Below are 12369 nucleotides of genomic sequence, written 5' to 3' on the forward strand. Positions count from 1 at the left end.
CCTCCGTGGAATCCACCCCCGTGTTAGTGTCAACAGCCACGCACCTGGAAGGTACCAAGCGCTGCATGCTGTCCTTCACCTTCACAAAGGCATCTGACTCCTCATTGACCCACATCTTTATGTCAGACATCCTCACTGTGATTTCTGGATCAACATATCTGACCTCGGTAACACTCGGTGATGTCACCAGGAACAACTCCTTGATTACCACATTTGCTTTGGCCTCTCCTTCTGAATTTGAGTTGGACTCCTTTTTGTTTTTCTGATCCGCCTTTTTCTTTCTGCAGTCCTTTGCAAAATGTCCTGGCATATCATAGTAGAGGCACTTCTTCTTATGCTTCCTCTTCGAAGTCTCCTCGTCGTCAGACGATCCTCCAGTTGTCCCCCTCATAATGAGTACTTGGAGTCTTCCAGGCACCATGCTCTGAGGGTCTGTTTCAACCCGTCCTTCCTTTGGTAAGGTCCGTACCAAATGGTAATCTCCAGATAACTTGGACCACGAACTCTCACAAAGCTCTGAAGCAAGAACTCTTCTGGCTTTAGTACACCTTGTCCGTCACCTTCCAGCAATGTGTGTCCGAGATTTGAAGCATCACCCACACTTCCCCTTCTGCCTTCGAAGAAGGCCAATTCCTTCCAATCTCGCATGACTTGAGACAGATGAAGAGCAGATTCTCTGCACAACATGCTATAAAGGCTCAAATTAAGAACATCAAGTACATACCAGATTGCCATACTGCCTGTGTGCTTGCTCTGAAAGCAAACCATGCACCTCATCAAGGCACATACCGATAGCCTGTGTAATCTTGTACTGTCCCCTTCTAAAGTACAGCATCCATTTGAACATGGTCTCTGATCCAGTTGGACCTGGACGATGGAGAGGTGACCGAATCCATCCCTAAAAAGGTAGGGGTGATGGCCTTGGATCTCATTGTACATAGGATGTTTGAAAGCAAAGTGCTCCTCTGATTCAATCTCCTGCAGATCACCTAGGGTGCAGATGTGGCCATCTCTAGGGATGCCTCAACCCATCCAGTCTCAACGCGTAATCAGTGTGAGGAATCCGGGAGCTGCTCTATTGAAATCCTTAGATTGTGGGGGAGGTGGATCCTTGTGTAGCCTGGTGGTTGCTGAAGTCCTCCTCTGATATACATAGACAGTGATCTCTGTAAGAAGCCGAACTTCATAGGAAGCTCGCTAGGGAATATCCAAGTTTTGTATGTGTGTAGCTGTATAATGACTTGGTTAGCCTCGTGATATGTGAGCGGGATAGAGGGAGCCTTGAGGCCGTACTGAAAGGGAGGCATTCTATTCATGTGAAGTTCGAGACTCGCAAACCATTTGCAAGTACAGGCATACCAACATCTTTGATCACCCCAAGCTACTATTGCTATGGATGCAAATAAGGCCGGCCATGGTAACTTGCACCGGCCTAAGGTCAAGGACTTCAAATCCCCGACTCGGTGGAGCTGATGCATCAAGCTGGAGTGGGGAGATCCCAAACTCAACTAAATTGATATGGTGTAGAACTGATGGCTTACTGTGGATCATCCATGTCAATAAGAAAACCTAGAGCCTCTCCACTCGAGCCTAGCACACCTCTAATAGATCAGACCCCCAACCACGGACTACCATACATACCCATTGGGCGCAGAAAGGAATCAGAGAGAAGAGACTTGGTCCAGGGATCTTCGAAGTGGGAGTGAAAGCAGTGCTGCTCTAGCTTGGCAACCACAGTGTACCCCTTGCTCAGTCAGGCCTGCAGCATCACTAGTCTTATCATGAAGATCATGCCAAAGTACTCCCATATATGTGTAGGCGGCGATGCTCTGTAGAAAGAACGGTAGTGCTTTTTCTCTCTTGTCTCCAGGCATACATCATAGTTATTCGGATAGATGAGTATCCCAAATGTATGTGGATTTCAATTAGGAGACCTCAAACCGTAGATGTACACATTATAGTATGCGAGTTCTTGCCATGGACATCTAACTATGCCTGGACCGCCTTAGGAGAGGGGAGATCTCAACATTCTTGGCACTGTATGAGGACATTTAGAGTCACATGCAGCAGGAGAGGGCCTACTCATTAGGGACTTCAAAGCTAGGATCAAGGACACACAAGTTAGAGATTTTAGATTTCCATTTCCATTTCCAAGATGATGCCTCAGCATAGCTAGATCTCCTTCTTGGAGAGTGCAAATGTAGGCTAGAGGACACATACATTGGGTCCACTGTTGCACAATATGGAAGGTATTTAATCACTCGTGAGCTGCTCATGTATAATAAACTATAGAAGTGGCTAGGGTCATAGAGATACAGATGCCTCCCATGCACAGGTAGCCATAGTGTAGTGGACTATGTCATGGGATCTCCTTCCTTCATGTCAGAGATTTTTGAACTTATTGTGACCCCTTTATCCCAGAAGCAGACCACACCCACCTATCCTTTGATCCATACAGGACACATATAGGACCACCTTCTCCAACATACCACCAATATGATTTTGATCACTCCCCCAATCCATACAGGACACACATAGGACCACCTCCTGCAACATACCATCAATGTGATTTTGACGACATCTATGGTAGTTATCGGGTGACCCTCTCTTAGAGAGCATAGAAGATGAGCCACATATCGATGCCAAAGCCCTTCTCCTTACGAATTCCCTTCACATAGCAGCCCAACACTCATTCCCCTACTCAGAAAAAGCACTAGAAATCCACCTGAAGGGTCAGTACCTCAGAATGGTTGGTATGATAGTGAGGGTAAAGTGCTTAGGCAACACTTGCACTTTGAGACCAAACAAGGATACTTGGATAAGGATCGTATTAGAAAAGAGGATCAATGTTCAGTGCAACGCAAGAAACAACAGTTTCTTATCTGTCACGAACAATAGGTCTTAAGTATCTTGTATAGCAGTAAGTCCAAAACAATTTGGGTGAAGTTCTTGGAAAGGAGATTACCACGTCTCCTTCAAGACAGTCTCTGGAAAGTTTATTTAGGTACGCTGCATGACATTCCTAATCAAACCAAGCCCGACCTAGAAGACATACCTCCACATCACACTTTCTTCACCAACAACCCTCTTGAAAGAGGTCATCAAGAAGCTACTAAACGGAAGGCTAAGGATCAAGAGGGCCTTCAAGCAAAACTCCTAACCCATCGTTGGGGGTGCTTGCTCCAATCCTAGCCATGTTGTTCAATGAAGCCTTCTATACAAGCTCCCCCACTTCTTGAAGCACGAACACCATCATACTTATTCACAAAGCAAGAGATCCCATGGACACATGCAAGGCGAAGGTATATGGATCAGCTCTTGAGATACATATCAGTGAGTGCGTTGAGAGAGAGGACATCCGAACCACTGGCCAGTCAAGTTTGAGACGTGTCCGATCAATACTAGACCACATCTTCACTCTCACAGCCATCATAGAGGAGGCCAGACACTGGAAACAGAGAGTATATTGCTACTTTGTGGACTTTTGGAAGACTTCAATTTAGTACCATAGGTTGCCTCATGGCATGACTTCGAGCCTTAGATATTCCATAGGATGTGGCGGCTGGGTGCACATGACACTGGAGGTGAGCAGCACCATTGGGGCAAAACAAGGATACCCCCTATTCCCCACCCTATTTGATTTGTACATTGATGAGCTGACCTCTTTTTTCACGAGGAGGCGGAGCCTCGACTTGGCGCGGTCTTCCATACCTATCATGCTATATGCCGAGGATGTCCTAATCTTACACACTCTCAAACACTAATGACGCTCAGCTTCAATGCAAGGCATTTCTATTCTTAGGGGAGTTGGTTGGGATAGTCAAATCATATGTATATTTGGGATGTACTTTCATAGGTTCCAAATTTACTATGAATTGACAGCACAAACACGCTTTACTAGAGGGAACGCTTGAATGGAATTATTGGATTTCGAGTTTGGAGACAACTCCATCCTTTTTTTAGAGGGATTTGTTGATAGTCTTGAGAGGGAGCGTTCTCGCTTGGATAGTCATTGCTTAGCCTTGGGTGTTCCTATTAACTGGCATAGGTTAGTGGACTTCTATATTGAGACAATTTCTTTCACGTGAGGTGAGACCTTGGGTTTTTGTTGCACTTTGGACGTTGAAAGTGTTTGCTGTAAGCTCTTGTATTGGAGCTCTGCCAATCTCTCTCCATTGCAGGGAGAGCGTTGGTGGTTAACATGTTCTTTTGGCCAAGGCAACATGTTGTAAAGAATTTTTAGCAAGAAGTAAACTTTCCTTAGTATAACAACCGACAACAAGGACTGCTGTGTTTGCTGTAAGCTCTTGCATTGGAGCTCTGCCAATCTCTCTCCATTGCAGGGAGAGCTTTGGTGGTTAACAGGGTTCCTTTGGCCATGACAACATGTTGTAAGGGATTTTTAACAAGGAGTAAACTTTTCCTTAGTATAACAACCGACAACAAGGGTTAAGAAGCATGGCTGACTGTCTATGCTGTATAAAGTTTCTATTCAATGTTTGAAGGCTTTTTATCCTAAAATTTTAATGTACTTCCACTCAATCATAGATTCAGTGTAACCAGAAAACGCGTTTTGCCTGGGCGAAACGTGTAGAAACGTTTCTGGGCGAAATCGCCAAAACGGGTGAAGCGCGAGTCCTTTGGTCAAAACACCCTGGTGCAGACTGTTACTTTTTTTGACTCTTTTGAGAGTGCTCAGTGTGTATGTGTGTATTTGAGAGCTCTTTTCAGAGAGAGAGAGAGAGAGAGAGAGAGAGAGAGAGAGAGAGAGAGAGTTTGGAGATAATTATTTATGTTTGATGTATAATTTATGTAAAATACAAATTTTTAACCCGTTTCTAGACGAAACGCGTGGCAAAATCTAGAAATGTTTCTAAAAACGTTTTTTGTGACTCTGGGATGATTCTAAATTCCTTTAACCCAATTCAAACCTTTTCTTAAACAATAGAGGCATCATGAGTACCATAAGGACGGGCTGTTGCATATAGTGTACAGGAGGGTGTTCTACTGTCATTTCGCTGTCACAGCCAGCTGTAGCAAAGCGGTGTTCCCTTTGAGGCGGCAAACCCATCCTGCACAAGATTTGCATGCTGAAGGTGGACCTAGTCATCTAGCTTGATTACCTTGATGAACTGAGGTGAGGTTTTGACAAGTGCCGAGACTGGGCTTGTGTTTCAACACCGACAGATGCCTTTTTATTGCCTTAGGTACATTTTGTCCTGTGCTTAGAACCAGCCAAGTTGGAAGTCATAATCAAGCTTCTATTTCTTTGTAGCTCTAGTAGCAAGTCACGTTTTTGGCATGTAGACTATTTTTGGAGAATCATTTTTTGAATGATCAAGGATTTGTCACCAAAAAATGCCACAATGTATTTTGAGAAAGATTTCTAAGAACTTCCAAATATTGTCTTGCAATATGTTTGTGACAAATCATTAGAAAGGGCTGGATCATTTCGAAAGCCCAAAGGCCTTCTTTTATGTGTATGCATGTTATGTGCATGGATAAAGCCAAGAGGGGATGTGTTCCTGGAAGTTACCTTATTTGTGAAGAGGAAACCCATGGATCTTCCAGCCGTTCAGGCAAGTATTGTTGGATTATATCCTGTGCTAAATGTATTTATATTCCACATTTAGTGGAAGCATGCACAAATTGTTGGATGACGATTGAAATTTGCTTGCCCAGTCAAGAAAGTATAGAGTTGTCAACCGATCGTCAGACTTAGCTCACTGTTTGGATAAACATCCCATGCTTAAAGAAAGAACTCGAAGAAATAGAACAGTAGTGAAGAAATCCTTATTCACTGAATTAGACAATGGACCTCTTAACATCGCATTCCCTAGCAGATGGAATCCGCCAAGTGAGAGCTTGATGAAGCAGCCAATCGTTGGAAAATTAAGAGGGGAGTGGGAGGGAAGTTGAGGGGAAGCATGGTCAGGGATGAGTCACAGTGCCAGCGCTAACAATAGTGGCACAGAGCAGCTGCCAAAGGCAGAACTGAAGCTGGCTAATAGCAGAAGAGGCAAAGAGGGGGAGGGTGGCAGGGTGTTCTTTATGGCCTTGGGACTCTCCGGTGAGGGGATTAATCAATAGGGGGATTGTCTCATTTTGTATCGGTCAGCATAAGAAAACAACCATATGGTTGTCAATGGAGACAAATAAAAGAAACTTACAGAGATTGGGAGATAGAAAGGCTCATGTTTGGCTCCAAGTTTTTTTTGTATTTGGAATTGCTCAGCAGAGTGTACGTTTGTATTAAGAGTAACCTTATTAACCAATAGGCTTTTTGTTTACAGCCAAACGATCTGCCACAACACAGAACTTTAAGGTGAACTTACAAGTATTAAAGATCTCATCTGCTGGACTTCAGGTAGATGTCTGTTAGACTATTATTTTGCAGGCCAAGGTTGAAGCAGTTCGTTGTAGCCTGTTAGATTTCTTGACTCTTTTCTTCTATTGGAAATTTCCTTTTTCATTTGCAAGAGTTTGCTTGGCTGCATCTGAGGTTCGTATTGACAATGCTATGATCGTTGCTCATCTGACAGCCAGACAAAGTATACAAGCTGAAACATCTGACAAAAATTGAAGCTGTACAAAGTGACAATGCTGGCTGTACTTTTGTTTTGGTCTCGCTATTCGTTCCCTCCTTTTCCTCACAAAACCTAGTTTTTCTTTAAATATTCAGAGATGCCAAAGCTGTATAAAACTATTCCTGGCTGCACTTTTATCTTGGTTATATATTGTTTCCATCCTTACTCCGCTGATAGATTAGCTCTTTGATGTTCAGGGATTTGATAATTTGAAGAATCAGAGTGTTGCTCCTCCTCAATGGACTATGCGCAGCATTGATGATAGGTCAAGATGATTGCAGGACTTCCTATAGATTTTGGATATTTGAAAGAGCTAATTTACGGTGGCGTTTACTGTATATGTCCATCAGTTCTTGCAAAACCATCTATGCTAAGAAGAATTAGCCTTGCAGGTTGTGCAGCCCTCTGACTAATATTTAAACATGCAGGAATCGATTTCTGACATGCATACTTAAGCTATGCAAGGAAAATATGGGCCGCTTGCCAAAGATAGTGGGCATGGATGTTGTGGAGATGGCACTTTGGGCACAGGTTTGATTCTTTGTCTGTGAACAAGTGCTTTTATTTGAATAAACTGTTTTAGACATTCAGCCCATCAAAAGACGGTTTGTTTGATAAGAACATTTACTAAGTTGCTTCCCTAGTTGCAATTATAGTGCATTATGGATATTTTGGCTTGGATTGGTAAAGCCAGTGAATTTGGACAGAGTGTGCTTTTAAACATGCTTTAGATGATCTGCTGGTGATGTTTTTAATTGTTCTACTTTGCCAGCATAGTCATTTTGTATCTCTTTTGTAGAGCTATTGCCGTTATCTCTTCTCATTTAGTATTGTGATAAGAGAAGCAGAATATTGGGCTAGCTTTTAGAAAGGTATTGGAGATTCTTCTCTAGAACTCAATCATGACTTTAGAACTTAGCTAAATCAACCAAAACTTATCGTGCAGGCGAATGCAAAGGCGCTACCATTAGGGGGACCTGTTGATGTTGAATTTGTTGCCATTGGTGATGGTCCTAATGAGTTAAGTGTAACAGTAGAAAGAGATCTTGTTTCAAAGGCTGAAGAGGAAGATATGGAGGCTCTCCTTGACACGTCAGTAGCTCCTGCTTTTGTCTTTTGTTGTGGACTTTTTTCTCTATTGACATTGTTTAAGAATCGTAAAATCGAAATTCACAATAAAATTGTCTTTAACGGGAGGAGGCTAAGCTGCTAATTTTTACATAATTGAGCTTTATTCATAAGATGAGAGGGCCAAGTTCTGTCTTATCTGCTGTATGGAAAGTAGATTTATAAAGTAGATTGTTGAATCGTCAGTGGGAGTGCCTAGCCTCAAAACTCTAGATAGTCAAATATTTGAATTATGTGGGTGTATTTCCTTGGTACAAAGGGAGAAATTTTGGCTGTGACCTGATATACATATGCAATGGGTCTCTTTTGTGCATTGTTGCTAATGTGCAATATTACCTTGAGGTAGTTCTTCTGGGGACTTTGTTTTAGCATTTGCTTAATCTTTGTATTCCATTGTACATTGAGTCCTAAATTGCCTCATCATCTAGCTTGAAAATTTCTTGTCTCATTATCCTTGTATGCACATCCATTTGTGTCTACAGATCTTGTGTCAGATTCACAGTGGTTTTGGACCCCTGCATAGTCCATGGGGTCGCCTGCCTTATGAATACATATAATGATATGGCTAGTCCAAGGTAGGAGAAGCTAGAACAGGTAATTCTGTTAAATAGTCAGGCAAATATGGAGTTTCATAGCCATGTTCTAGCTACTCTATCTTGAGTCTTTCATGGTCTTTGGAGATATTTATCTTGTATATTTGATGTGTCAATGATGGAAGCAGAGTTAAGCCTAAGTAGCATGGAGAGATCAGGAGCCGGCTGATCATGATTATCACATAATATACAAATGCACTCCCTTTGGTATGTGGATTTGTGAGGCGAGGGGGATTTTGTCTCTAATTTTTCAATCCAAATGTCGTAAGAGTCATTGCTCAAAAGAGTGGAATTAATTCCTCCTCATCCTTGGAAACCCCACTTGTGCTAGCCCTATTTAGAAGGGTGTGCAAGGGAGGGTTTGTGAGACTGGTGCTTGGCAGGTATGAATTCTAATTTATGACTTATGACATTATTACGCATTTGTCATTTAATCTACTGGAATTACAAAGGGCTCAATTTTGATAGGTTGGTTGAAACCATGAGAGTCTTCATCACATGGTGGCTAGTTCAGATTGGCTAAATCTGAATGACTCAAGGCTACCTGCTGGGTGAAATGTCGAGGGAATTGCTTTCGACAATGGTTTTTGGCAAGAAGCCCTCTGTATTCAGTTGTCCATAGAGCTCTTGTACTTTGCGCTTTGCCTATTAGATAATGAGGGTTGTACAATGGGTCTTTTGTATGAGTTCAAGCAGAAACTTTAAAAGGCAAAAAAGTATTGCTCTTGCCCTATCCTCAAATAGAGACACATGAAAGTTCTCTAACTGTAACTACTAACTTCTCTAACACTCAAAAGTCAGTTCCTGAATCCCAATTCCTATTGCTCAGGAAGTGATGATATCTTAGGAACTTGGAGGAAGAGGTGGGATTGGTTCCATAAGGCAATCCATATCGTTGCACATATGCTTCATCCCTTGTTGAAGGAGCCCGCAAAATGGAAAGATCAGGTGTTTATAAGCAGATGGTGAAGAAAGTCGTTGCACCATCCGTTCAGAATAGTTGAGGTGATAGGTGATTGATTGTAGATTATTATTTAAGCTCCGTTGTCATTTATGCATGCAGACATTGGTATGCGAGTGGCTATATGTGACATGGTTGTAATTTATATTGTCTTTTTGTGTTGCAATAGCATTTAAGAAGACATCATAGAGGTCCGCAATGACGTGGGCCATTTCTCCTACGCAATTGCCAAGGAAAGAGACAACAGCGTGTTTACTCTTTCTTTGTGGCAAACGTTGGGGATCTTCATCTCTCACAAGATTGCACCTCTATTCCAGCTAAGAGGATATGGAGCATTTGTGCAGATATACAGGAAGAAGAAGTAAGTTTTCTTGAATTGAGACTCTAAAGTCTAACATATTGAGTCTTAAGTCTTGACAATTGACTTTTGTTTTTGTCATGTTGAGCATGGAGCAGCTCAACAGGTTGGTATTATGTAAATGCTAACCTACATCCCCTTGAGAAGTATAGATCTTTAGATGGATCTAGTAGCATTAAGTGGAGGACCAAAGCAAGTGAGTCTTGATGAGCTAACGTGAAACCTCTTGACATGTCTATTGTTCAACGAAGTGAAGAGAACGATGATGCCTACGACTTCTTGTGACGATAGGATATGTTTTGATTCTGACGCGTCGAGGTAGAGATGAGTCTCAGGAGATAGAGTAGGAGCAGCCCATGGATCAACTGATGTGCAGATGGAGGCAACATGTAGACACTACAGACTCAGAGGAGTCAGGTTAAATGCAAGCCAAGGACTGGTTTGAAGATGATATGTCTTCATCTTCCTATCTAGGGGATGCATCATCTGCTGATCATAGTGACGAGATGCGACAGCAGACCTTGGAGTAGATCCTAGCTTAGAGTTTAGGGTCTTGATTTCTAGGCTCTAGCAGGTTGTAGCCTAGTTAGCTACTACTTGTATTAACTTTTGTTATGATATATGAACTTATGATCCATGGACCTACTATATTTCATATATATATTGCCTCTTTAACCTCACTCTTGAATATTTTCACATTGGCATTAACTTTGAACTAGCATACCTTGCCTCAGACTCTCAAACTATCTATGTGTACAAGCGTACCAACACCTCTAATCACCTTGAGCTGCTAAAGTGATGAATAAGAATAAGGCCGCGTAGTTTCTGACAATCGTGCGTAAGAAATTTGATAGTTGTAGACCAATCGACAGTCATATGGAAGAAACCTGACAGCTATATGGCGGAGTTCTGATAGTCGTACTGAAGAAAAGAGAGCTGTATGGTCGAATGTGACAGTCATACGAACAAAATTTGACAGGCGTATGGGGGAATTCCATACACTTGGCCGGGCTTTATGGACATGTACTGTGATTGAATGGATGAGATGCAGATAACCAAATTGCTCTATGTAGGCATGATACAGACGTTGTGCGGCGGATTGCCAAAGCTAAACATCATTTATGCAGATGTAAGATATGTACAACATATTGTGCGTTTTGCAAGCTTACGCATGGGTTGTACGGTAGATTTGCAGGTGTAGTATGGTGCTGTTTTAAATATACTGCTGTATGGCGCTAATGTACGGCAAACCTGTACGGTAGACTTGTAGGCTGGTCTTGTACAACGCTGACTTAGATCTGTATGCAGATGCAAGTTGGACTTATATAGCTGAGCAGTATGATAGGCTAGAGCTGCAAGTCGAAGCTGGTTGCTGGATGGCGCACACTTCCAAATCGGGAGCGAGGGAAGCAAGTGCAATGCTAGCCTGTGCCAGAATCAGACAATTCGCTCTGATACCACTGTTAGGTGCAAGGAGCAATGGAACTGTGAGTGGAATCCAAGGAGGCAAACAGCAGTTGAGGAAAACGAAGTACTTTCAAATGGATAATGCAGAAAGTACATGTGGTGGCCTATATAGGCTCCAAAGTCAGCCAAAGAGTTGACCAATGAAGTCAACCTGAGGGTTGACTGAAGTCCTAACTAGCCTACAAGGCCATATGAGGGCTAAGTGCTAAAGCCATCCGATCCTTGCCGGAGACCCTCTCATAGAGTGCCATGATTGCCCAAATGATCTCTTGACTGTGCCCCACATCTTGCAAGTGTTGGATGAGGTGATCTCTCAGCACTATTTCAAAAGCCTTGTGAAAATCCACAAAGCAGCAATATATCCTTTGTCTCCGTGCTCTAGCCTCCTTAATGACACCTCTGAGTTTGAAGATATGATCTAGACCCGGAAGCCTGCTTGTCCATTTGCTTGGAGTCCGTGGAGCTCTACAAAATGGCTAACGTGTGTGTTGAGCACCGATGCATAGATCTTAGACATGACATGCCCATTCATAATGGTCCTGTAGTTTTTTAGGTTCATGGGATCCCCTGCCTTGTCAATGGGAGTGATGGTGTTAAGGCTTCCGGTGTGTGGAAACCGGTGCAAACCGCTTCATTGAAACGCTTCGCCAAGGTCGGGGCTATAGTACTTAGTTCATATGCGATGTATTCAGTTTCGAGTCCCTCATGATCCTTTGCTCGGCCGTTATGGAGCTTTAAAGCTGCGCGTTTGATGCAATCGGTGGTGAACAGTGTGCAAGAGGTGGGACGGGGTAGCTATGAGCGCTCAGGTGATGGATGGAGAGAGAGAAAAGAAAGAAAGAAAGAGCTATGAGCGATCGGATGATGGAGAGCGCTCAGGTGATGGATGAGCGCTCAAGTGATGGATGGAGAGAGAGAAAAGAAAGAAAGAAAGATGTATTTTCGTCTTCAGATTGGGGGGGGGACCAGGATCTCCCCACCAAGACCCAATTTTATTGCGACCACTTCTTGAGAGTATCAGAGGAGGGATTCATTATCAGACCCCAATATCTCGAGGATAGAGGAGTCTCCCATGCAGTGAGGATTGCCATTGGTCAGATGCGGGTTTCGTCCCATCAGCTAAGGATCAAGGCAGGGGGAGCAGTGGGTCAGCACGCTATGTACGCTGGGGGTGGTTGAGATAGAGGAGCATTTTCTTTGTGTTTGCCCAGCCTACTACGAGATTCGGGGACGCTACCACTATCTCTACCTAGAGGGGAGTGGCTTTGGTCCTTT

General features: G+C 43.1%; 1 protein-coding gene across 1 annotated transcript in view; it reads left to right on the plus strand.

Moving 5' to 3' along the window:
- LOC147884384 (exocyst complex component SEC3A-like) overlaps positions 1–12369 on the plus strand; it is a 163918-nt gene that overhangs the window by 8175 nt on the left and 143374 nt on the right. Inside the window, exons 2-6 of the mRNA XM_087398216.1 lie at positions 6294–6367; positions 6543–6623; positions 6785–6852; positions 7016–7118; positions 7534–7679. Of these exons, the coding sequence (XP_087254342.1) occupies positions 6294–6367; positions 6543–6623; positions 6785–6852; positions 7016–7118; positions 7534–7679 (472 nt within the window). The remainder of the gene's footprint in view (positions 1–6293; positions 6368–6542; positions 6624–6784; positions 6853–7015; positions 7119–7533; positions 7680–12369) is intronic.

The sequence above is a fragment of the Dipteris shenzhenensis genome, chromosome 27, assembly GCF_047967505.1.
Source record: "Dipteris shenzhenensis isolate YYH24624 ecotype China chromosome 27, Dip_SZ_1.0, whole genome shotgun sequence".
NCBI lineage: Eukaryota > Viridiplantae > Streptophyta > Polypodiopsida > Gleicheniales > Dipteridaceae > Dipteris > Dipteris shenzhenensis.